The sequence below is a fragment of the Thermobia domestica genome, chromosome 7 (assembly GCF_964235325.1).
Source record: "Thermobia domestica chromosome 7, izTheDome1.hap1.1, whole genome shotgun sequence".
In the NCBI taxonomy this organism is placed as follows: Eukaryota; Metazoa; Arthropoda; class Insecta; order Zygentoma; family Lepismatidae; genus Thermobia; species Thermobia domestica.
The window spans coordinates 246,938,970-246,966,643 of NC_137460.1; the positions used below are offsets into that span (position 1 = coordinate 246,938,970).

At 35.7% G+C, this 27,674-nt stretch overlaps 1 protein-coding gene across 2 annotated transcripts; it reads left to right on the forward strand.

Annotated features, from left to right (window-relative positions):
* Positions 1–27,674, forward strand: LOC145690797 (uncharacterized). 2 transcript variants are annotated; one of them, XM_081766085.1, is made up of 11 exons: positions 1–70; positions 6,799–6,995; positions 9,017–9,140; positions 14,235–14,326; positions 15,311–15,447; positions 18,336–18,402; positions 19,482–19,647; positions 20,814–21,004; positions 21,452–21,617; positions 24,565–24,704; positions 27,330–27,674. In XM_081766085.1, the coding sequence occupies exons 1-11, from the start codon at positions 16–18 to the stop codon at positions 27,672–27,674; spliced, it is 1,680 nt and encodes a 559-aa protein (XP_081622211.1). In that variant the 5' UTR covers positions 1–15. The 2 variants fall into 2 exon arrangements, with proteins under 2 accessions (XP_081622211.1, XP_081622212.1); XM_081766086.1 differs by having other exon boundaries at positions 9,023–9,140.

Sequence of the window (27,674 nt, forward strand, 5' to 3'; positions counted from 1 at the left end):
CTTGACGAAAGGAGTATGGAAGCATTCTTAGAAAGAAATAATCTCAGCACATACATCAAGATATTCAAAGGTAGGGCTTTATTTGTTTTGAGTTTTTAATATATGTTAAAGTAGATGTTATTAAAGAAATGGTCAAGTTATTCAATCTTAACAACTGTTCACTTAGCAAATTACTCGGGTCATCTTAGCAAGTATAATTTTTACGGAAAAAAGAGCATTACTGTCCTTAAACTGTATATCCCGTACTTAGGATCGTGTACGTTTACTTTCGGTAGACCATCCGAAATAATTGTTGGGAAAATATAATTCTTTCACAAATTGGTAATGGTATACAACAGTACCTCATGATGTATGCGCGTGGATACTTCCTACTGTTGCACTACGTATAAAAATGATTTTATTACATTTAGAAGTAGTAAGAAGCATCCACGTGCACGTGACATGCGATATGTGCTTCAAATCCCCCACATATACTCATACACTACGTACAAGGGCACATTATTATTCTTCGCATACCATAACACAACGCAAACCGACGTACATTTTATTTTATATTACTCAGTAATTAAATGAAAGTCGCCTTGTTACCTCATTTTCAAGTTCCTATATCCTCAATGAATAATCCTTAAAAGACTGCACTTCGTGAGTCCTCGCTAAATGATGAGGCACTGTCGTATACTATATCCCACAAATTTCCTTCTTATTATAGCCTAAAAGATTTGCGTTGGGCGACATGAAAAGCTACTTCGCACAGATAAAATTCAATTGGGCCACCAGAAGTAACTGTTGAAAAATTATACATCTTTTACGATTTGTGTATAAATACGGCTTGCGCGTGTATTGCATAAAAATTACAGTTCCAAAAAACAAACGAGCTTGTGCTACGCGGCCACTAAAAAGCCTAAATGTTTACCCTATGTAACCGAGTCAGGGCAGGCCGAAGCTACGTTCTCAGGGATGAGGCGCGTGAACGATGGTGAATATACATCAGTGGGAAAGGGTAACTAAGGGAGTCATCCTTCGTATGCCCTCCCTTATTTTATCCGTCGTAAAGCACTTGAAATTATTTTGCACTAGTAAGCCTAAAATGCATCTGGGCATGTATTTTCGGTAATTGTTTAGCGATGGGGCCAACACTAACAAAGTTAGAAAACAACATGTACTGCGGGGCTCTAACCCGCCTTCACTTGCTAACGTTACCTCGGAATGAAATGTTATTAACCTAACCTAACCGAATGTGAATAGAATATCGCAAAAATTCGGTTGAAAACTTGCCCCCGTCCCCAAAACTGAACAATTCCCATACTTTCTTTTAGCAATTCATTCATTTTTTTCGATTCAGTGAATCTATTCCTTTGGTTCGTATATATATATATAATATATATATATAACTAATCTCTTCTAGTTGTATTGGGGCCGCGGTGGCTGAGTGGTAGAGCGTTCACCTCTGGTGCTTGGGGTCCCGGGTTCGATCCCAGCCTCCGCCAAGTGAACTTTGTGGTGGACAAACACCGCGTGCGTGGGTTTTCTCGGGATTCTCCCGTTTACTCCCACTTTCTTCATTTCACGATTTTACTCATCTCTCATCATCACCGTCTCCTTTAGCCTAACCGGCATAAACGTGGGACGTAAAACTTACAGATTTCATTTCAATTCCGCTCCACATTTCTTGCTATACATGTCAATCTTACGCAACGTTTAGAACAGAAAATGAAAATGAAATGAAATCTTTGAGTTTTACGTCCCACGATTATGCCGGTTAGGCTAAAGGAGACGGTGATGATGAGTAATGAATGAAATGCTGGAATAAAGAAAGTGGGAGGAAACGGGAGAACCCCGAGAAAACCCACGCACGCGGTGTTTGTCCACCACAAAGTTCACTTGGCGGAGGCTGGGATCGAACCCGGGACTCTACCACTAAGCCACTGCGCCCCCCAAAGGAGCGCAATTGAATGCAATGTTTGAGATTAAATGAATATTTTTAATAGCTAATGTTATATTTGGTGTTATTTTCTGAGTAATGTCTCTAATTTAGGTGGGATACATGCTTATGCAGCTTGCCCATTTTAAGCACAAAATTCGAAACGATCAAGGCCATCCACAATAGTGCAAGGGTTGCTAGTACCACAATCTTATTTTCTAACACCCGATCCTGGAATCGATTCATTATTTATGATACTTGAGTTGACACTGGTTAAAATTGGATACCTTACACCCCTCGGGTTGGGGAGTATAATCATGAAATAAAAATATCAGAAACGACCAGAAAATAAAACATATATTACTTCAAATAACAAAAATTTGTGTGGCCAGGCTCGTGCACACTCACTAGAGAGTCAGAACTCATGCGCATTGTGGTATCGAGCACCGGGTGGCTCTGGCAGTCTCATTTACAAGATGAATATTACAGGAATTTTTACATTTCAGCACTCGATCGCAGAGCTTGCTACTTAATTTCCTCATACGGAAAACAATTGAACAAAAGTTAAGCTTCAGAAAACCTATATTTCTGAAATAATTAACCATTTCAAAAGACTGCCAGAGCCATCTTTTCCTCGATTATTGCGATCTCTTGCTAACTCGCGTATACGTTTAGCTGTTGACGTTACATCTCTGTCTTATTTTCAATTTGATACTACTATATTTAACAACACCAAACTAATATGACGTATACGTCATGCATTATATGACGTATAAAGTGTGCTTTCCTCTATCCTCATTTATACGTATACTCGCCACCGCTGACGCGCCTGCTCCTGTGAACGCACCCGATAATAATTAAAGGGATGGTAAGGATAATGATCGCGTAAGTTCAGACTCTCTAGTGAACGTGCACGAGCCTGGCCACACAAATTTGTGTTCATTTGGACTATATGTTTTATCTATTGGTCGATTTTGGTATTTTTACTTCGATTATACCCCTCCCCCGCCCTCAGGGATGTATGATATCCAAGTTAAGCCAGGGTCAACACAAACATTATAAATAATAAAAATCGGTTCGATGGTGGGATGTTAGAAAATAAGTTTGTGGTATTAGTAACCCTTGCAGTTTTCTAGTACGTTTTCAATTTTGTGGATAAGATTGGTTATGCAGTTTGCAATTTTGTACTTTAGTGAGAAGTAAGTAATATGTATGAGAGATGCAGCTGAATTGTATTTATTGTATTTATCTATGTGAGTTTTATGGGTATGTAGTTATGGTCATATATATATATATATATATATATATATATATATATATATATATATATATATGTGTGTGTGTGTGTGTGTGTGTGTATGTGTGTGTAATTTATACTGTTGGAGTTTAGGAGAGCTTTTTACCTCAAGCTCATAAAAACTAATGTATTATTTAACTTGTTTTTGCTACAAGAATTCCGATATAATAGTTAGTTTTGAGTTAACTGCTGTATCGGCGGACCAATCTTAGAAATTTTACCAGATGAATTCTAGAATTTATTTTGCTTTATGTGGAAGGGTGATTGAAAGTAAGGTGAGGGGAATAGTTGAAGTTAACAAAATACTTGTTCTTGTTAGTTGTTTTTGATGTTGTAAGGGGCAGTGTCTATTGAGGCGAAAGTTACTATTTAGCGGAGAGGTACACTTGTTATGATTATGGGAAAGGCAGTGTGAAAAAGGTGTGTAAATCAGAAGTGTAACATATCGTGTTTGAGTTTTATCAGGTTATACGGAAATAAGGAGTGGAAATTCTTAAAGTTGTGTGATGGGCATAGTATACTTAACAGTCGAACAGTTTATGTGTGGAAACGAATTCAAACCACAGGAAAGAGCAATATCTAACATTTAATTTTGTACTTTTTTGAATCGCATTTAGTCCCCCCCCCTCGCCTATTCTGCACACAAGTCATGCATTGTATGACGTATAGTGTGTGTTTTCCTCTATCCTCATTTATACGTATACTCACCATCGCTGAAGCGCCTGCTCCTGTGTACGCACCCGATCGCTATCGCTGGCGCCCACCTGCCGCAATTCTGCCCAACGCGGTTAGATGACATTCGTGCTTTTAGAGTCCACCTTGCACAAGTTGGTTTGTATGTCATACGTCCACACTGTATTTCGAACAGTAAGCACTACTAAGTAAGCCAGGGTCACAACCTAGTATTTTGGGGGAGATATTGAGTAATAATCTTTTTTTTATTTATTTATTTTCGTGTGGTCTGGCATACAGCAGTAATGCCTTGTGTTTTTATGAGTTTTGTTCTAGAACTTGCTGGAGTTGGAAAATTTCGTTGTTCCTGGTGTAGTATTTCCTTTTATTATTTTAAACATTGAATATCTGAAACATTGATTAATTTAGGACATTAATTATTTACGGACTGCTACAGACTGTTTTACCAAACGGAACATTACAGGTAAAATACGATATTAAATTTTGATGGTGAAAAAATTAAAATGAATATGTACGTTTTTCCTGACAATCAACAGTATGTAAAAGTTAATTTACAGATAATAAATAGGAGTTCATGCGTATACCCACCATCGCTGATATGATTGTTCCCTACGGATGCAGCCCCGCGCTAACCCGCCTGCCTACCACTTTCGCCCTGCTCTGCCCGAGTTAAGTAAAATTCATGCTTTTTATCGGCCACCTAGCATAGGTTGCTTTGTGTTTTCTGACAATTATTTCTGGTAACAGAAAGTGTTTGTTTAGGTATCTGGGGCCTACCTGGACGTAACCAAATCTACTCTAAGTAGGCCAATCGACAACATAGTTTGCGAAAACAGTAATCCTATTTACGTATATTTAATACAGTCGTGTGTAGTAGTAATGGCAAAATTATTATTTTTTGTGCTACAGTTTCGTTTTAGTCACATGGCGATGCTGAAGAAAGTGAAAGCGGCTACCCTGAGGACCCAACGATAAAAATACTCCTCCCCTTTTGGCTTTCAGCCCGCAAATCTGCCTCCGCTTTACATATTTGCCCGTCATTACATTTGAAGTAATTTTTGAAGCACTTTTGAGATACCCAATAAAGTAAACTTGTTCCGCCACTTTGTTTGTACAGCGTTACCTAAAAATATCAATAGGTTAGATTAGATCTGTTTTTCACCTTGTAATCAAGGGGTGCAGGTATCGATTCCCGGTGGGGCCCTATAAATTATCTCATTTGCAAAGCGAGTAGTGATTAGGATGTCAGTTGAAACAGGAAGGCTTTTAGTGTTCATTTAGCACCCATAGCTTCTTAGTGGCTGAACTAACGTGGGAATCAGTGTACGTTTTATCAGGGTTGGCTGGTTTAAACCAAGGTGGTTTAAACCAAGGTTTAAACAGCTGGTTTTTTCAAAAAAAACCAACTGGTTTAAACCAAAAAACAAAAAAATGTTCGTAAAAGTGTAAGTGTTTGTAAAATCTTGATGAACACACATTTGTGGGTTACCACGTTTCACTCCCGTATATTATTCGTATTATATTCAGACCTAAATTCCCCATTCATTACTCAAAAAGATTATACTACAAAAGCAACTTTTTTTTTTACAAGTTTATAAATGTTTATTTTGTGATTTTTTGTAGTTATTATTATTGTTATGTAATTGTAATCGAAGAAAAATTCTAAATATTGTTTCGTTTCAATGTTTACTATTGATAAAATACATCGAAAATGCCGTACTTTGTGTGTGTGGGGGGGGGCGTCATACAGACCCCACGAGAGGCATTTAGTGAAATGAGAAGTATCTTTGGTATCTATTTATGTATAAATGAGTCTGAGCCAAAGTGGACTCAAATAATTCGTATCTTTAATCACTTTTCTTACTGATTATTTCTTTAATTTGTACGAATAAAAGTCGTTGTTAACTAACTTGAACTAGATTAGTTCTTCTGTACTCCGTCGTACTTTGAAATTGTTCATATGTAATTAATTCTGTGTAATGGTTTCACTTGTGCAACTGTTTATCTTTTTGTCCTTCTGAAATGACTCTTGACAGTTATATTAAGAAGCATGTAAAGATCAGTACAACGTATTTTTTTTTTATCAGGATTCCTTCGTGAGTGAGTCGGCAGACGTATCGCATTTGTGGCCAATTAGTCCTGGTTCCGAGTTCAAATGGAGGACAATTTCTCTCGGATGTAACTCGAGAAGCGGTTTTTATTCCGCTTTAAGCTTATGTGACCCCTTCCAGCATAACCCGGTTGTTGCATAATAACATCAAGGCGAAACAAACTTATTTTTGTCCATATATGATATGAATATATAGAGCAAATCATTTAAACCATATAAACCTGGTTTAAACCAAAAAAACCTGGTTTAAACCAAAAAAACCGGTTTTTTTGGTTTTTTTTAATAAAAACCATGGTTTTTGCCAACCCTGCGTTTTATAGTAGGATCTTATTTTAGTTGCATGGCGGAAAACGATTAGATCATTTGAAATTAACATTTCGACCAGGATATTTATGATGTTACTTTGATTAAAGTGCGTATTCTAAGTGGGAGCTGGAAAGTCAAAATTGGTACGAAAAGTTGACTATCTCACGATCTTTTCAAGCTACGAAGATGAAACTTGAAAGATTAATTGCATATTAAATATAAGTGGACGCGTGTCCCAGTGGTTTTGAGAATTCTCATTTTAAGGGAAAGAAGAGGGCATTTCCTATGATTTCTTCATGTTGATAGCAATGCTGCCTGTTGTTTCTGATCACATCAGAAGGAAACGGTTGAACAATTTGAGATAAATGTATGAACATTTTTTGTGCCCACCGTAAGTCTGTTCTTATCATTACTTTGATTCAAGGGCCAGTTTTAATACCTTAAAAATCATCACTGAATTCGTATTTACAGATGAAGAAATTGACGACGACACGTTCCAACATCTCACTCCGAATCTTATAAAGGAGTTAATCCCAAAGGTGGGTCCACGAATTAGATTTATGAAGAGCTACGAGAAGTATAAGGAGGATATGAAATTACACCAGCCGATATCTTGTTCCACTCCAGTGTCAGAAACAACGGAAAGTAGTAGTTCTTCTGTTAATGAGGTACGAAATTCAGCAGAAATACAGTTAATTAACTAAGTACGTTTTTTAGGGTATTTGTTCGAGCTTCCCCAATTAGTAATAACAGATACTTTATCAATACACTAATTTTAATACAGCGCATTTCCTAAAAGCGAAAATATCTAATTCATTTGTTAATATTCATAACTGTTGGATCACACTGATGACAATCAAGTAAGGTACAATATGTACTCATTTTTGTACTAAGTTTAGCTCCAATCAGTTCATAATTTTCCTGTAATTTTGTTTTTATTTACAGACTCTCTTGTGTTGCATATCAACTGAAGGGCATTGCAACAACTTTAAAATGGGCCGGAAATTAGTTTTATATGACTGAGGGTTACGGACTTATGAAAACTTATGTATATAAAACTGCGGAATTTTTTGTGGGGTTGGGCAATTTTCAAAAATATGTTTAAAAGTAAAAAAAAAAAAAAAAAAAATGGACTTCTGTATCACCGTGTACTAAAAGTTAAGTGAATCTGAAAGGTTCAAGCTTAGTGTTGATTTGACATGGAATGACTGCAATATGGATGAGCGTTTGATCTTGTATCTCAGTAGCATCTTCAAGTGAATGTTAAAAGTAGAACTCCGGACACATATCTCAGAAGTGATTATGATAGGATCTACTTTCAGATAAATATTCATAACTTTAAAACTGCATATGATTATACGTGACAGGTTTTGCGACAATTTCTTTTTTCAGGCTGCGCCATTCTGGAAAAAAGCACGTTATTAAAACCCACTAAGCTTTGCACATTATCTTATTGTCGGAACTATATCTGAAATACTGATCTTTATAGGAAGGACAGTATTGCAAATACATGAATTTTAGTATTAGATATCAAGGTGAAATGACTTCCGTGATATTTTTTTCCTGTATATCTCCCTGATTTAAATCAGTCCACAGTGCAACATACTAGTTGTTTGGTTTTTGATCTACTTACCTAAAACTTTTTTTTTCTTTGTGAGCAACATCTTCGGGACGGTGTTCCTTAACATGTTGAAAGGACCATATCTCAGTATGACAGAATTGCCTATAGGCTATTTCTATCTTGTTGGAAGATATTGGTCCATCAGCCACGCATCGTCGTTTAGAAAAAATACCATGCTACAGGTAGACATTTTGGAAAAATATCATCTTTTTTTGTCATTTGTAAAATACGCCTATCGACATTACGCTTCTAGTTCTACTTGTTTGATAGAGCGATCAATTGGAAGAAAATATTCTCTACAATACGATACGGAGTTGAAGAAAATATTTATCCAACGTGTAGCTATGGTTCAAGATGCTATTTATCCAACGTATAGCTATCTTTCAAGATGCATTCTTTTCGCTTCTCCAAAACTTATTTATGTAGTTATTGTCTTGGTGAGGGCCTTAATTCACTTTGTGACACATAACACTGACCGAGTATTTCTACTGTGAGGAAAGAGTGGATTATTCAGTGGCCTCTTTGTATTCTCGACTTTCTAGTCCAAAAGAATGCTGTGACGACGAAGCTATGGCTAACATGATATATATTTAGATAGACGCATGGCGTTGATTTCTGCGAAATGTTAAGATCAGTTTCTGTGCTACAGGATCTACTTTTTTGTGTGTGTGTATGTTTGTTTGTTTGTTTGTTTTGTAGTGGATTCGTTTTGTTTTTTAGCCTCAATGAAACTATGTCTTTAAACATTATACAATGCGTTTCTTTGTATTGAAGATTGAATTTGTAATAACATTCAAGTCATTATAGGATGCTTCATGCCGAAAATGGTAGATTTTCCGAAAGAAAAAAAAAAAGCTTCACGAGATGAAAATACGTTCTAAATTTATTGGTACCAAGAAATTAATTCAAAAACTAACAAACATATTAACGAGTCTTTTTAATGCTAAAATATACAGCTATTATCTCTTTAAAAGATTACACATGTAACTGAAATATCACCAGAAACTGGCATGTATCCTTTGTACAACGAATGAATCTATTTTCAGTAAGTACTGCATATAATTTCAGTTTCAGGTGTGTGACTTTACTGTTATTACCGCTGCTGCTGGTGAAAGCGCTGAAACGTATTTGTACGAAAGTTTAAACTGTGAAGACGTGTTGGATTCAGCGGTTAATAACTCACCGGAGCCACGTAAGTTTAACTTTGATTACAGTTCAACTTCAAACCTACATTGTGCACATGAATGGTATGGTTATGGCAAATTATCATCTCTGTGATAAATTTTAGGGTAAATGGAAGAGTTTGTAACTTTACCGTACTCAAACGATGACCCTTATTAATGAGACAAAAGTAGGTATCTTTAGGCCTAAGAAAAGCTAAATATCTATTATTGAAAGGATTTGATTATCTATGAGAAAGACGTCGCAAAGTATGTATTTCAACCGTTAATGTGAAGTATTGTTACAGCAGCGGATATGGCCATTGTTGTTGAAATTTTGGCTACTTTAACAACGTTTTACAGCTGTCTGGATCCTATATTTTAAAGCTGCTATAACATACTGTATATATTTCATCGTTTTAGTGGTGAGAGCTTTAAAACTGCATTTCTTTCTTCGATCCACCCTAATAAACGTATTTACATGCTTTCCGGATAGTTTCTTTCCCTGAATGATCGAAACTCGCGATTTACACGGTGACCAGTCAACCAAGAAAACCGGAAAAATCAGGAAATTCTGTTTAGAATCTTTAATTTTGTGAAGATTTGTAATTTTATGTCGTTTCGAAACAGGGTATTTCTGTTTAGATGCAAATATAAGATACTATCTTCCAAAGATAGCCGTTGATTTGTGCTGTTCCTATAACAAAATCACCCTTGTCTCTTGGATTCTGCCCGCAGACATCTATTCAACACTTAATGATTACTATTGATGCGAAGTTTCGTCTTGTAGCTATACCGGTTTGAACTGCATAGTTTGGCATGCACTGTTGTCAGTCAGTCAGTATTCATGGGTTTTATAGTATACTAAAAGGTCATTGAATACTGCATGTGAATTGAGCTAGAGCGAGTGCTAAACAATTTTGTAATAAACACAGTAGCTTCGTTCGCTGGAGACTCAGTATGAACACCGTGCTCGTGGGTTTTCTCGGGGTTCTCCCGTTTCCTCCCACTTTCTTCATTCCACCATTTCATTCATTACTCATCATCACCGTCTCCTTTAGCCTAACCGTCATAAACGTGGGACGTAAAACTTAAAGATTTCATTTCATTTTTCCGTATGAACACCGCTCTGGAATTCGCCCGAGACCCCATTTTTCCCCGTTAGGAACTTTTCTCCAAACCACGTTTTAGCTCTATGGGTTTTTTTTTCCAGACCCCATGCTTTCTCTCGATTGTTACACCGCCCCTACTCTCTACGAGTAACATTTTTTCTCTAGAATCCAAATTTATTACTTCTTATAAAAGTTATCATTTGAAAGTTTCAGATTGACCTCAGAGATATTGCTAGTGTTATTAATATGAAGTTAAAACCTACGTTCTCAGATGTTTATGAGAGGAAAGGTTTCAAATGGTTAGTACTGCTGTTCAAATCACCTTCTTTTCCCACTGAAGAGGTGCCTGTAAGAAAATAGTGGTGATTTCAGAATTGACTGTGAATAAACAAGGTAAGTTTAAGTGAATAAACAATATTACACGTCACGTGAAAAGTGAATGACTAAACGGGGACCTTTGGCATACCGTGCCGATACATTAACCACTACCCTACTCAGAACAGCCACACACACACACACACGTTCACTCCTGAAGTCTGTGATCTCCACTCAGACTACAATCTTGTACTACGGCCTAGCTCTTGTGCTTGAATAATCCAGTATTCATGTATTGAGAACATCTTTGGTCCAGTCATTCATTTTTTCACTGTTTCTGTGTTATTGAATTCGCACCTACAGATGACGTGGTACATAAACAAATTGGATTGTTCTCTCCTTTCACGAATGTATAAGTTAATTTTATCGTTTCTAGTGTCACAGGAACAATTTCACATCACCCCTCGTGTTGAGTATGCGCATAAATCCGGCATCTTCATCCAATGGTGAACTAACTGTTATTCCTTATTAAATAATTGGTATAATCGGGTTAAAAGGAATTTAAGTTCCGATAAACCTGAAACAGACATGAAGGATAAAGATGGATAGGATTGCCTATTTTTCCTAGACTGACAACTACATTAAATCAGGGTTCTTAATGATCAGGGAAAACTCAGTGAAAATGGTGCAGGTGAGGAAACTCAGAGAAAAAGGCTGAAAATCAGGGAAAGTCAGGGATGTCTTATAAAATATATTTTTTTCTAACATTAATTGTCCCCAATTTCAGTTTAGCCAACCATTAATGGTCACAGTATGAGACGTAGCTCAGATTTTTATGGGAGGTAAGTGGAATGCACGATGAGCAGTTGATTACTATTTGTCTCTATAGAATAAATGTTCTCATATATATAAATATTCACCGTTATCTATTCTTTATTTATATGTCAGCGTCATCCGACATACGTCATGAAAAAGTCATGGAATTTCCTATCAAAGGTCAGGGAGAAGTCAGGGAAATAAATTTCTCCAGATCAGTAGGAGCTCTGGAAATAGTATCTACACACAATACGATTTACGTATAGGTTTAAAACCACCTAAAACGCTAGAAAAGCACATCACCCAATTTAAGAGTTATTACACAGATGCCAATGAGAAATATGGTATTTGCGAAATAAAATGCAGTTGCCAAGAGAGTGAAGGAACACATTAGAGATTCGAAAGCGAAAATCCGGTGTCAGGTTTATCGAAACATTTAAAAGAAACGCAGTGCAGGGTAGAAGATTCAAAAATTTTATTTGGAGCCAGAAATGAAGTAGAGAGACTTTTTTGAAATTTTATTTATTCATTTAACGAAACCAAAAGTAAATCTAGACAAGGGATGACTGAGTGACGAATGGGAGGCTGTTATCACAAAATTTTCACAGTATTGGCATTATAATAAAAATAACATGAGTTAGCAAACTTCCAACAGAAATAGAAAAGGCGCACAAACTGACTGCCATATTTCAGTTTGTTTCAAGACCATCTGCAGATAGCTGACGCACTTGACAATGTGTTTTCCACATATCTTGTCCTCTTTGTAAGTCCGTTCCTTTCTGTTCCTTGATGTTTCTGTTCTTTTTCTTCCTGCTTTTAACCTTCATGACCAAGACTCCAGGGGAGAGTTGAAAACTTGGAAATTTAAAACTTCAAGAATTACAGAAACCTGTAAATAGAATACTCTCCAAATTGCTCTTGTCAGTTTGGTTTCCAGAGGTGACCTCTCCATTACTTTCAATACAGATTTCTGACATCCTACGCGACAATCTTTTCGAAATTCAAGAATGTCTTTTTCCGATAGTCTTGGCTTTTCGTAAAACATCTTTCGGTGTATAAGTTAGTCATGTTTACAAACTTAGCTTACTTTACGTTTTCACTTTCCTTGAAATCAATCATAACTAATCGCTGGCTCTTCAAAACGCTATCTTTTACAAAACAACCAGCAGCAGACAATATACTGGCCTGGAGGGAATTGCAATCGGAAAGAGCTAAGCCAGCTTTCGAGGGTGCGGGATCTCAGTGGTCGAGCGTTCACCTCCGGTGCTTAGGATCCCTGCTTCGATCCCAGCTCGCGCCGTGTGGACTTTGTAATGGACAAAAACCGTGCTCATGGGTTTTCTTGGGGTTCTCCCGTTTCCTCCCACTTTCTTCATTTCACTCATTATCACCGTCTCCTTTAGCCTAACCGACATAACCGTGGGTCGTTAAACTTAAATATTCCATTTCATTTATAATTTTCTAAGCCAGCTTTCCCTGAAACTCGCGAAGAAAAGGTTCATCAGTCTTTGGTAATGTTAAAGAACGTAGCTTTGCAACAAGAAGCTTGTCATTTGTGAAATGTCGTACAGTATCAAAACTTCCACATTGTGGTACTTTCTTCTTGCCAGCAGCACTTGTTCTTTGTTCAGCATTATTTCCATGGCCCGAGAAGTAACATCTAAATGTTTATGTTCATGCTAAGCTGGAAATTTGTTTCGGAAACAGAAATTCTGCGAATCTTTTGTAGTTTGTTCGACGAGCTGGAAAATTGTTAAATAAGTTATAAGTGGTTTACAAATAATCATCTACTTTCCAGCCCATTTATTGCATGGGAGCTTAGAAAGCACAATTGATAAAGTGCTTCCCACAACTTCCAATATTAAGAAGGATCAGATCTGAGGTGAACTAGGAAGTACGTTTTGCAGATCACTTAAGGAAAAAGATTTTCTCGAAACCGGGAAAATGTCACGGAATTTTGAAATCACGAAAGAGTGGTTACCCTGACTTAATGTATCATTGTTGGTATCTGTAAATGATTGTTAGGCGTTACTTATGGATATTGAAATTCACATTGTTCTTGCAGTTTAGTTAGGACCCTTCTATGTACTTTTCTTCGTCGCTGTCCCTTCTTAATTGAATGTTCAGACGCCTATTTTTTCATATCTTTGCGTTCTTAACGTCCAGATTCTGAGATATTACATTTTCTTGGGTTACGAATGATATTCTTCGTGTTCCCTCCATCTTGGCAATACTGTTAGATAAGAGTATACGGGAGAATCTCCTTCAGTTTTCTCCACTTTTTCTTTGTAATGGTATGCATGAAGAATTAAGATGGCGTTCATCGTCCAACGTAGCTCCCAAAAACGTGCATCCAAAGGAAAGAAAAAAAATCGTTACTGAAGTTAGAGATCGTCTGTGCTTAACGTATGTCTTCAAATATCAACATCAATTCAATTCCTGCTTTGTATGAAGATATTGCACACGCTGGTTAGATAACATATACTACTCACCAATATACAGGATCCACTTTTAACAATTACATGTTCCTGTAATATAAAGCTTGATCAACAAGCAGCTATCATCATGTTAACACCTGTCTTCTTACTGTCATTAGGCAAGACCCGCCATTTTGTATCAAAAGATTCCTTTATCAATCTTGCATGTAGTATGTGTATGTAAAATACGTAAGTGTACGTTTGTGTAAAATTAGATGTTTTTTAATGATGTTTTTTTTTTACCTCTGTAATAAAATGTTCTGTGCCATGTACTGTTTTACTTGACCCCATACTGACATACTGTACCTCACATTGCAATTATGAGTGAAGATAGTATACGTTCCTGTACACATATATATGTAGATACATGGATAAAATAACCATTTTCTTTGCAATATGCTTCTAGCAAGAGGAGGAATTAAGACGGCTCAAGCTGTAGTACCGGTCAATGTAATAGGAGAAACCAGTTTCCAGGCACAATGTGTACTACAGAACTTTGTAAGTATTCAGACTGTGACCCACTGCATCATTTTGCGGTGTTACTATAGTTAAATCCTCGTAGGTTGGTCTATGTTCAAATTTAGATAGGACGTGAAAATAAATTTCTTCAACGCGTATTATAAGCATGTAAATTGTATTGAAGTTCAGACATTTGTATATACTATTACCTGATACATATGTAAACTTTATAGTGGTAAAATACTTAAATCTTTTAAACAGCTGTCGACGGAAAGTCTACATTTTAGGCATAAAATTCTAACCACTTTCCTTTCAATTTAAAAGTAATGTCACTCTTACTACTATTACCGCAAAATATGATAATGTATTTTAATACTGCATGAAAGGTATCGTAATATATGGTTTATTCTGTTGGTAGATTTGTTTTTTCCCTGATAGTTCTTATTGCATAGCAGAGGCGATTTATTTTAGAAACAGTTATTTATGTTTCTCCCAAATGATATTGCAGTCAACTCTTGCTCTTAAGAATGAACCACATTTTATTTGGATATAATCATTTGATTTTATCAGAAGGTAGAATGATCTTTAGAAATGAAAGTATTTCAAAAAGCAGAAATAAAGAATCAGAATTAGGCACAGTTATAAGACGTTAAAGGGTTAGACTTCCTTCTCTGAAACTTTCGACTCTTTAGGTTGCCATTTGTAAGAGCAAGGTGTTTTGAAACTTACTGGCAGAAACATAATCGGGTGATTCTGAAGCTAAGTATTGACAGAGGGAACCGCTTCAAATAATCTTCAAATAATAGTAATATATTTTGGTCAATTTTCGTTTGCCATCACCAATATTTGTGGAACTGATTGTGATAAAATCAATTGCTGCATATCACTAGGATTTCTCAATATAATGCAGATATTGATTTTCGTCATAGAAGTTGTATTTTACTTACAAATTTCCCTTATACTACTGTGCTCAATATTGTATCCTTGAGTTACTGTAAACAATAATGTAATGTTTTCTTGTAGGATCTGTTAACCATTTTGGAAAATTCTTTAGATGGAAGAGAAGTTTTAAGTGAGTACAAGATACATAATTGTTTGAGCTCCAGGACGAGAAATTTACTAACTGAAGTAATCATACGTCACATTGGCGCCGACAAAAGGTTTGTTCAGTAAAATACTTGAATAAAAGAGCAGTATTTTCTGTTTTTGTTTTGTTATACGTAAGATTTATTTATTAAAGTATTTTTAATTGCATTCTTATTGTAGCTCTAAATTTGTTTTATATTTTGATTTGTTTCAAAGTGTGATTGAAGTGTAATCATGATATAGAGCGTGTAGTGACGTGAAAGAGGTTAAGTGGTAATTAAAGTTTTTTGTTTTTTAAGAAAAACCTGAAAGGGCTAACATGTAATATATCTGTGTGGCAAATTAGTAATAACGTAATGACTAACCTTGAAGAATCTTAAATCTTGCGTACAGTGAGTGAGTCAAGTATTCGAAGTAGGATCAGTTCATGTGAAATCATCCAGTCCGTGTTGCTCAAAGTTTAGATTTGCTTGAATTTTTTACAGTTAATGTGGCAGTATATTGAAAATTCAAGACGAGGGTTTTAAACATTCTGAACTCTTGTTTTATTTCTTTCGTGTTTTTTTTTTTTTTTTTTTTTTACTATTTTTAAGTGATGACACGAGCTGTTTTTGGAGAAATTTATGTTCGACGGAAAACTTCATAACTATTATTTTTGGAGATATCAAAATGATTAAAAGTCCATTCGATTCAGCAAACAATGAACGTAATTCAGATAGAAAAAAAATTTTAGAAACTGTCAAAGTGATCGCTGAGAATTGACTTTCAAAATAGTTGATTTACCGTGGAGGAATAGTAGTTTCGACTTAAATTTCAGTAGAAGAAAGTGATACTCATTTATATATATATATATATATATAATAGATATTCTGTACGACTGTTGTTTGGGTAAATATGAAATCTTTGCAGCTGTTTCTATTTTATATAGAGTAATAACGAGCAAGGGTACGCATTAACACTTTCAGCCCCATGTGTATCTTTTTGATACACAGTGAGGGTTTACTGATGGACCACGTGTATCAAATAGATACACATGGGCTGACGGTGTTCATAGCAAACTGTAGTCTGGTCCCGGGATGAAATTTACTCAAACAGGGTTGGGGCTGAGAGTGTTAAAAAGTATCATACATATGGTCCATGTGTGTTGTAATTCGAAGACTCCTCGTGCCATCACTCTTTACACATCCCACGTTAAAGCCAACGAAAATAAAAAAAAACTCCACAACCACCACAAAAAATGTTCTCTTCCTGTTTTTTTGGATGAAGAATGGCCGGTAAATTTGAAGATAGTTAAGAATGTACTTTGTCTCTTTGGCTTAATATCTTTTGCGTGTGTTTTCCAAACTTCTTCACAAGAGGCTTTTGCTTCATTGCTTTTGCACCATCTTGTTTTTAAATGGTAATTCCCAAAGACTTTCTCATGACCGTCAATTCCTGGCACTAAAAGGAATTTTCCTTGATTCAGTCTTACCGATAGAGCACTGTGGGCTTTGTTGTGATACCCTATATTAACATTATTCGGCGCTCTCATTAAAAGAAAATAAAGTGGTTCCGTAACTCCTGTCTATCATTCTCACTCACAGCCAGTTTGCGTGATATAGATCCAAATCTTGCGAGGTGCAAGATGCTGAATTAATATAAGCTGAAACATACTACACTGTAAAATACACCTCGATCATTTATATATATCGGAAATGTCACTGTTCATCTGAGTGATCCCGAAAACTATGGATTAGACACTAATATAGGTCATTTTCGATCATTATTATATATAGCTCCCCCTCCTTGCTGCGGCACAGGGGCATCAGAATTGTCACTGTTAATCTCAGCTACTCCTAAAACTATGGATTCGACACTAATATTAGTCATTTTCGATCATTTTTAACCCAACTATCTGGGCTGAACTTGGATTGAAACAGCATCAGAAGTGTCACTGTTTCTCTCATCGACCCTGAAAACTATGGATTCAACACTAATACCGGTCATTTTTGATCATTTTGAAATGTCTCTCCCCCTCCCCTACGCTGCATCGTCAAACTGAATAGCCTAAAGTAATCCCTGCCCCTAAACTCATGTATGTTGAAACTTTGATTGAGATCGGTCGGGTGGTTCAAGAGTAATGAAGTCACAGAGGCAGTTATTTTTATTTCGATTGTGTTTCGTATATCTCCCCCCTCCCCTCCGCTAAGTTGGCTTGTCAAAGTGAAACGATAGAAAACACCCAAGGCCCGACCCTCGTATATGTTGAAAATTTGATCGAGATTGGTTATGTGGTTCAAAAGTTATTAGGTTTTATTAGTTTTTATTTATACGTCCCTCCCCCTCCGCTAGGATCTACCATTAAAGTGAAATTGCAAATATGTTTTCAGATCCGAACCTCATGTATCTTGAAAATTTGATTGAGATCGGTCGGATAGTTCAAGAGTTATTAAGTTACAAAAATAGTCACTTTCAGTCTTATATAAATTGATTTTTATATATCTCCCCCTCCTTCTCCACCCCTACGTTTCTCCATCAAATTAAAATCATAAAAACGACCCCAGACCTGAACCTCATCTATGTTGAAAATTTGTTCAAGATCGGTCGAGTGGTTCAGGAGTTATTAAATGTTATTTATTTTTACACCACCTTTCTACCATCAAAGTGAATAGTCTAAAACTAGCCCAGCCTCGAACCTCATCCATGTTATAAATTTGATCGGCATCGGTCGGGCGGTTCAGGAGTTTTAGAGTCACAAACATAATGATTTTCAATTATATATATATATATATATATATATATATATGTGTGTGTGTGTGTGTGTGTGTGTGTGTGAGAGAGAGAGAGCATTATTTATTTATTTATTTATTTATGATGTTCATGCATGAATCAGTGTCTTCTGGTTTGCTGAAAACACTCGTAACAGTAATATCCACATGGCATATATCGTACAGTTATGATGTGTTTGTATTTTTCATTCCAGAATCACTAGTCAAACGTTTTCAACAATTACTGACTCCATTGTTCAAGTCTTCCCTACAGAAAACAAGGTTAGTACGTTCACATATGGGTCAGTTTCTTTCAAGTAATCCAAGAACTGGTTGCTTGTTGATTCGTAAAATATCTCAAGCTTACTCTACTCTTCGCCTCATAAATTACGAACTTTGGTCATGTTTTTTTATTAAGCGATTTGTCTTTGGCAGCCATATTATTGCACTCGCCTATTTTCACTGTTGAAAGAATTGTCAAAAACATTAATTGCTAAAACAAAACATATTGTCCTAGGACAATGTAACCAAAAGCAGTTTGTTGGTAATTTATTATTGTAAAAGATGACTCTGCTGGTTTTTTTAACTTCTATTCTCATTTTCAAGACAAAATTAAAAGTAAACATAGTAAAATGTACTCACAAGGATGACATCCGAGTACTAGAAACTTAAAAATCTAATACGTAAAGCTGAATCATTCACGTTCTTTTACGTTAGTGATTCACGTTAATTTATGTGATCTTTAGATTTGTAATAAAACAAATAATAAAAATTCATGTGTGAGGCCTTATGGCGTTGGGACCGTCCCAACGACATCTGTTAACGATTGGTGAAACTACATCCGCCTGAGTAACTAGGTGGGGGTCACCCGCTTGCGTCACTGCCCGCCAACAGGCGTATCAGGAACTTTCTAGACTAAGTTGTTATCAAGTCTGTATCTAGGTGCCTCCCCAGTTCGCCGCCTGACGCTGGATGGGCCCTAAAAGTGGTATTCTCCAGCCGGAAATTGAACGCAGGACCACGAGGACACTGGTCGAACACCATAGACGAACCATAGGAGTCCCCTTAATTTTTAATACTCACGTTTCTCTAATCATATTTACCTTTTCCTTTTACGTTTATGCGTGATGTGCAGATTGTCTTGCAGAGTCGAAAGCTCTCATCTAGTGTTTTTAGCTTCGAGAAATTTGGAATTTGGTATCCCTTGGTGAATACATTTTACAATCTTTTGCTTACTGCGCAGATATAGTGAACACAGTTAAATATACTATGTGAACTTTAAGTTAAATTAATTTGTTTTGTTTATTTATCTTTTGTTTTGTTTTGTGAGTCACACCTAATTTTAATTTTCTCTCAAATAGCATACCTACTATGTACCATATAGTGCATTTCAAGGAAAGAAGGTGTTAGCAAGAGGAAAATTATGGGATAAATACAATAATCGAAAGCGACATCTTAGACACAGTGGAGTTCTTCCGATTAAAGGAAAAAAAGATACTACTCCAAGCAGTCCAATTACTCCCGAAGGTAAAGAGTTTGATATAAATGTAGATATGTTAAATTATGAATCCCACAAATATTGTAGAACGTGCGATAGAACGTTCCAGGTGCTTACAAACCGAGTAATCAACCTTTTATACATTTCTCCCATCGTGTCGTCTGTCATTTTTAGAGCCTTGTGAATCAAGAGAAAATCGCCTCGCGAGGTCACGGTTGCATCCATCCGTAGATTTGAACTGTGTTAGTATATCTACAGTTATAGGGTTTCAGGAGCCAGTTCTCATTTTCGTGAGTTATCGGGGTATTATGATAAATTTTCGAATTATAATATTTACATTTAAGTGGATACCTAAGAAAATCAAAATTTAAGTGTTAGTTTAAATAAGTTCTTTATTTAGAGTATCACTTCAGTTCGATCAATATTAAAGCACAGTTACGTGTTCAATGGCAAGTGGTAGAAACAAGATATCTGAATAGTTAGAAGCACGTAGGGCATTACAGAGTACCGGTGTTTTATGGACCTGACTTCGTTGGTGTCTGCGTAACGAAAAAACATTCACAAGAGCGCATTCACTTATGTAGATCGAAAACCAGTCTTCTATTTTCCAAGTTTTTGCAATGTATGAAGTGATCGATAAATATTAGAGAATCTTTAAACGTACAATTAGTTGCTTGATATGGTTATTCATTATTATTAAGTCTTTAGACTATATTGAGTGTTGAATTCCAATGGACAGCAGATTCCTCGAAGCTTAAACTACAAATCAAGAGCTTTCGATTGTACAACACAATCTTCTTCGGTTTAAAGTTAAAAGGAAACTTAAAAAGTATAGATGGTAAACGAAGACCGACGTTCAAATCCTAAAAAATCACGTTAGTAAATCAAGCAGTGCGTCAGTGCTTTAGTTTTACTTAATGTGATATTTAGATTTTGAACTATCAGTCGTCTTTTACCGTTTTTACCTTTTAGTCTCCTTTTATTGTTACGACCGAAGAAGACAGTGTTGTTCAATCGAAAACCCCTGATTTCTAACTTACACGTTGAGCAATCTGCTGTCCGTTGGAATTTGGTCTCCAATTGGTGATGACATTTTATATTATTTTCTTCACTGAGCAGATAGTATGTATAATGGATATTATTGATCCATGTACATAATTCACACTACTAATATTCGAAATCCTGATAATTTTAGAGAATGACGAGGAAGACCTTGAGGAATGCATTCTTTGGTTAAAAAATTCCATGGAACCTTGGGAGAAGGTCTGTGAATATTGGAAGAAAACTTCATCCAAACGAGTAGCTGATCTGCGTAACAGCAGTAAACCAGTTGCAGAGTATTTTTCGGAATTTCCAGTTTTAAAACAACCGTTGGGATATACATTGGTAAGTGATAGATATGTAATTAAATCTATGATTAAACTGTATAAAGTTGCATATTTTTTGTATTTCAAAATCATGTATACCGAGTGTGCTGAAGTGGGGTCAGCCCTCAAGAAACTTCTCTCCGGATGCATCCACTTTTAATTGCAAAATAAAACTACTTAGATACATCTGTATGAAGATTATTCACAGCTGGTTAAACAGCCAGCACCGGAAGAAACCGCTTTTACGATTACATCAAGCTTAATACTCCCATTTAAAACATATCTGGTTTTCTGTCTTTCACTGATGTTTCCCACAAGTCTTAGAACACGGATGGTCAAAATATATCATACGTTTAAGTTTAAGTCATAAGTTTAAAATATGGTCAAAATAGGTTTTGAAAGCTAAATAACTTCTTACAATTTTCGAATAAAAGTGATCTTATGTTACTTATTGTTCTTGTTTTAGATCGAAAGTGATTTTACCAAAAGGTTTCCTGATAAGGAAGTGTCTTTATATGCAAAATGGAACACAGAGAGTGAAAAGTTGAAACACATTTTCTTGAAAACCAAGCAAAGTGCACCAGACGCAGCGATCTATGCAAGACTTCTTGAACAGAATGAGTTAGATGTAGGTAAGTAGCACATTCACTCAGCGCATGTTTAACTGTTGTGAACTGTAACAGGAAAGCTCAATTATTATCAGTATTGTAGGGAGTGTTGTTAACAGAAAAAAAAAAAAACGTTCGTATTTTTTCAGAAATGAACATTTTTTTTTACAAAACAAAACATTGCCTCTCGTTTTTTTCTGAATTTCGTTTTTTTTTTCAAATAGCCTACGCGCAGCGTTACCAACTATGGATATTAAAGTTTCCCTAAATTTGGAAAAAACTTCGAGAATTTTGTTTATAAATCCGTACTTATATGTCCGAGCGCAAGTCAACTTACGGCAGTCGAACATTGGTCCTTACTGAACAAAAGCGGGTACAGACCGTTCCAGTGGAGTAATTAGGGGGCGCACTAACAATTCGTATTAGGTTCTAACCCTTGATTTTTTTTTTTTTTTTTAGATTTTCTCTACTTTTCTGTTGACCGTAATCTATTTTTTTGTAATTAGAAGCTTTGTTTCTTAAATATCGCCATGATACTTGTAGGCCATATTAGTGGTGTACCAATGTTCATTTTAAGATAGTTTGCGTCTGTCTGGTAGCAGTGTTGCCAGCTATAGAAAAATTTAATTCCCGATTTTAGAGGAAAATTTTGAAAACAAAATCCGTTTTGTCTCCATTGTTTCCTTCCTGTTGGCTACATCGGGACGAACGTACCAGCGTATCAAAGAATCGTTTTTGCTCTATACAACAACAGTATAGGAAGTTTCAATAGAATAATTGGGGGAAGTATAGTTGAGGTTTACAGTAGACCTTGTTCTCTAAGTGGGAAGATAACTCATACTTTTATAGGTAGAATGAGATATTTTTAAATGGCATGCTTACTTTATTAGATACCGTCACGATACTTGTAGGATATATTAGAGGGATGCCAAAGTTTATTTTAAGATAGTTTTTGTGTGTCTGGTAGCAGTGGTGCCAGCTAACAGAAAATTTTATTTTCCGATTTTAAGGAAAATTTTGGAAAATCTCCCTTTTGTCTTTATTATTTCCCTCTTGCTGGCTACATTGGAAGAAACGTACCACTATCTGAAAGCCTCTTCTTTGACCAAGAGGATGCACCATAAAAGTTTCAATAAGATAATTTATTAGGGAAGCTGTAGCTCCGATATATCTTGATTTTTGCTCCTGAGGCGTAAAAACTGTCGAAATTTCATGTGTATGATGACAGATTTTTTTTCTTTCTCTCCTTGCATCTAAGCCAGCGACTTCAGGTTTTCACTGTACCTTATCAACAGACCAAAAATATTTTTAGGTGATTTGGACCGATGTAGCAACAGTGGTGCTGAATACAAAGAATCTTGAAAATCGGTTAGGGAAGTTTTTGTAAATTTTCACCCTACATTTCCCTCAATATTTCCCTCCCATTGGCAACAGTGCAACGTAACCTACATGAAAAATAGCAACATCCCTTTTCTAACAAACTAGGCCTTAACCAAATCAATCGGATTAATGGTTTTTGAGCAATAACTCACTAACTGAAAATGTAGGGAAACGCCAAAAATGACCTGGGTCCGAAAGGGATAATCAGACAATTTTTTTCGTATAGGTACAAAGAAATGAACGATATGTAAGTTACGAGGGCTTCGACTCAAGTTCTGCTGATTATTTCACGTATCTGCAACATAAATCAATAAATAATAGTTCTCAGAAAAAAAACACATTTGAAAAAAAAATGAAAAAGAACGGCTTTTTATTAAAAAAAAAACTTCACAGTAAAAAAAACGTTTTTTTACAACACTAATTGTAAGACTCACGTAGTATGTTAAATATAATTAAGTATTTGAGTGTGTGAGTAGTGCAAATAAGTTTCATTTGGTAATACAGGAATGGTTTTCCAGTACTTTATGTGAAGCGAGCAAGTGTTGCGAATTTTTTTTTTTTTTTTAAATGATATGTGCCATCCTGGGATCGTTCGTCAGTCAACTTGGCAATATCACACGCCTGCTTTAATACGCTCGCCGAACATATGTACATGATTAAATGTACATTTATATGAAAATCATAATCTACACTAAACAGTTTTAGGTTTAGCTTGACATTTCACTGAACTTCAAAACGAGCTAAATCTCTCTATTGATACGCTTTCTCAGTTCTGAAGAAACGTTATCTTACAAAATATACAAGAACTCTTCTGAACAACAACAGATCAATTTAAAACTTGATATACGTATTAACAATAAACTTCTTTAAAAGCTATCATAGTTTGGTTTCGAACAAATGAGAGTAATTCAAGTTATGAATTGTTGAAGTCAGCCCTCCGTTCCAACTTGTCGAAAACCAGCACTTTGTTTTAACATACGGTAGACATTTAACGAAACCTTAAAACTTGTTCTTTACTTAATTTAACCCAGATTTTTTTTTTAGCTTAGCTTAGCTTAGCTTTATGTACTTCTAGGAGTAAACATTTTATTTATATCTAAACTCGTGTGTCTATAGTTTCCTCATGACAGCAAATATGTTATAAATTTCGACGCGACCACATTTTAATACCAGCAATAAATTTTGTAAAAATTAATGATTAAATTGTGGCTATTTTCTGTGAATTAAACAATTAATATGATCGTACTTGAATTGTACATCGTACTTGAATGGATTTAAATGTCAGTCTACTTCTCTTTTCACCCTATAGAAACTGAAAGTACACCGAATGTCAACCTCACTTTTTAGTCACATTCGTATAGTGTAAAATCGTAGTAAAAATGGAAACTACTCATTGGATCTGTATCAAAACTAATCCAACGTATGCGTAGTTAGAAACCAATGCAATTAGGATATGGTATTTGGTATTCAATACATTGTATCCATTAGGTTTCGTAATGTGATATTATTCATGTTATATAGGCATATTCTTTTAAGACGTTACAGTTTAAAGCAATTGTACTAATTACATTTACATTTTTTATACTTACAGGAGCCAGAAATGTAATTCTGCTGCTACTTTTAGGTAGACATTTTCCTCCTGTTACTTCGTCGGTAAAGAGGAAAGATAGCGGAGGATACTGGAAGCCAACAAAGTTAGAAGCGCAGCAGGGATTCCTTTTTCATGTTAAGGTATGTTGCTTTTTAAGTTAAATACCGTATAGTAGAAATAGAGAAGTATATGGATCAAATAAAACCTGAGGAAGAAATAACATGAAAAAGTGCAAAGGAAGAGTGGATGTTTGCGTCAGATCAATCGAAAGATTGTTTATCCGAGATACATTGTTAAATGATTCAAAAAGGTGGTCTAAATCGAGTAACTGTTTCTTCAAGTTTCATAATAAATTTTCGAAATCCCATAAATATTCAGTTATATATATTCGAATTATATATATATATATATATATATATATATATATATATATATATATATATATTGCTGTAAGTTATATTTCAAATTTTCTGAAAGAAGAAATGCGAAGGTTTAGAGAGAAAGAAATTACTAACACTCATTCTCTCTGTCAGAACAGAGGAAATATATATATGACACTTTAGTATTGAGTCTGACGTCACTTTCTTTTTCAACTCTTCGCATTTCTTGTTTCAGATAGTTTACAATGTAACCTAGCAGCAACCAGCAAAATTTAAATGTATGTGAAATTAATTTTTATGGTTACGTTTCATCGAAAGTTTGAGGGGACACATTACATTTGTTGGCACTATTTAATTATTCACATGTACTTTTGCACAGCCGAACGTGAGTTTCGTTATCGACGCTGCAGAAAGGGGAAAATTGATTCTCAAGTTTTAAGATCATTTCCATATTGCAGCTAAAGCGAACGTAGCAGAAAAATCAGTGTAATGTCAAAACTCACAAGTTCGATATAAAGTTGGACGGTGCTTTCTTGTATAAAACTTATACAGCTGGATAACGCGTCTCAAACTGGTTCAGTGTACGGAGTCTAATTTTTCGCAATCTCTTAGTCATAGTGAGACCTTCAGGTAGAAAATGATGTTACTTATGTCCAAACGCATTATAGCTACCAAATATCAATTTGGTATAAAATGTGTCGTTGTGGCCAAATTGAACGCGTTCCGTACTCACTTCCAAGTCGGCTACAAATACACTTCACATGCATTGATACTAGGTGGCTCTTGTGCGTTTGTTACATTACATCACTTGCAACCTCCAAATTTCGCCCTTGATAAGGGGCTGCGAAAAATGAAACTCCCCTACACTGAATCAGTTGGTCACGTCCTCCGCCACCATAAGTTTTATACAGCTTGGCGCCCCACTTCGTACCGTATTCTTATCACTCATTGCGCAACATAATTTTATATGAATTTACACATAAAGCCCCAAAAGCAGGGGAAGAAAATCGTGTTTTGTGTGTGTGTAATTTTTATCAACGAACAGTTTTTTTTTTCTAATTCTTAAATTAGAATTGCGATTTTATCTTTTTGTTTAGTGGCACAGTTCCATTGAATGCTGCTTATAGCGAATATGTGGTTCTAAACGAAAATCATTGTATTGGTACTATTTACCCATTTACTTTACTGAATTGTGATATTTGTACTCAATCTAAAACCCGTCTATAATGCAACTAAATCACGCAATATGCCTTTTTATTTTCGAATTACAAGTAATGTTTAAGGACTGTAATTTTACTAGGTAAAATGTACCCTTATTATCTTTCATGGCTTTGAAAATTTACAGAAAATGCATGAATTTAAGGACCATCGTTTTTTTTCTTACTCTTTCCAATTTCCCTTTAAGTTCATCCCAGGGGCGAATGCAGGACCGACTTCTGGCGGGGACGGTGGGTTGCCATACTGTTACTTTAAGGGCTCCAAACTTTGGGATGGGTTTTATTTATATATATAAAATAAGAAAGTTTCCTCTTCTGGGGGGGGCAATTGCCCCCCCCCCCTTGGATCCGCCCCTGGTTCGTCCTAGATAAAGGAAGGCACAGTTTTCATCTTAATACCGTGTTTATATTGTCTCAGAAAGTAAACAACTGCGTCAAGTGCTATATCACCTTAAACGCACTCCCGTGTTGCGGTACAATACCAAAAGTGAAGAAAAAATAAGAGTTCATTTTGATACGTTGAACTTCAATTTACCTTTTCCAGACATAAATTCAACTATATGAGCATATGAGGAAGATTTTTTCACGCGACAAATTGTCAGACTTTTCTTGGTGTAGTAGGAAGCGAATTTTAGATGAGACCTAAAGAAAGACCGAAAGGATCAAATACTCCTAGTAGCTAGTTAACTTTTTCCTCCGCAGTAGTGAATAATTACATAAATGTAATTCCGAAATCGAACCCATTGGAAAGGTTTCATTATCATGTCCACATGGTAATTTGTACATTCTTTTATTATTGGTTGGAACGTCCAAAACTCAAGAATCACGAATCATATTGATGCGCATAAAAATAGCGGTAACCTCACATGCAAACATAAGAAATGCCCCCAGGACTTCTATAATGAAGAATGGAAAGCCAATAAATCACCATCACTTAGCTAGCACCTCGAACCAATACTTCTCGCTAAACGAAACTTCCAAGGCGAAGACTCACTTTCATTGGGCTAATGCTCATACATCCATTGTCTGCAGTATTTCCTCATTCATTGAGCAGAGGGTCCGCATAAATACATACATTAAGATTGTCCCTACAGTAGGTTTTATTTCAAATGCATGATATTTATTCCAGCTTTTGAACATAATCTTATCAAATATTTGTGTTTTGCAGGAAGCATCTGACCTCCAGGCAAATTTAGAAGCACATCATGAGAAGATGAAAAGATTCGGCTGTGGTGTTCAACCTTTGCCTGTAGTTATAGCGAAGGATATAAAAAATCCAGAAGCATATTTCGTGTGCATCGAAACTCAGTTATACAGGATGGAAACAATTTTGAAGGCCATGGATATCTGCTTCAAGTGTTTCCATGTATTACACTTGCAGTACCCGAAGGAAAGTGAACAAGCTTGGATATTCATCCAACAACATATCTACGAAATTTTTACCCAGTGGGACAAGAAGTTCACAGCTGTAAGTAGTTTAATAACGCAAATAAACTGCAGCAGCCTTGAATAA

What these genes read in the sequence shown, in the direction of transcription:
- LOC145690797 (XM_081766085.1), top strand. Translation starts at nt 16, where the DNA reads ATGGAAGCATTCTTAGAAAGAAATAATCTCAGCACATACATCAAGATA. An exon ending in GTAGTTCTTCTGTTAATGAG is followed by an intron (nt 6,996 to 9,016) that starts GTACGAAATTCA and finishes ATATAATTTCAG; the next exon opens with TTTCAGGTGTGTGACTTTAC. An exon ending in AACCGTTGGGATATACATTG is followed by an intron (nt 21,005 to 21,451) that starts GTAAGTGATAGA and finishes TTCTTGTTTTAG; the next exon opens with ATCGAAAGTGATTTTACCAA.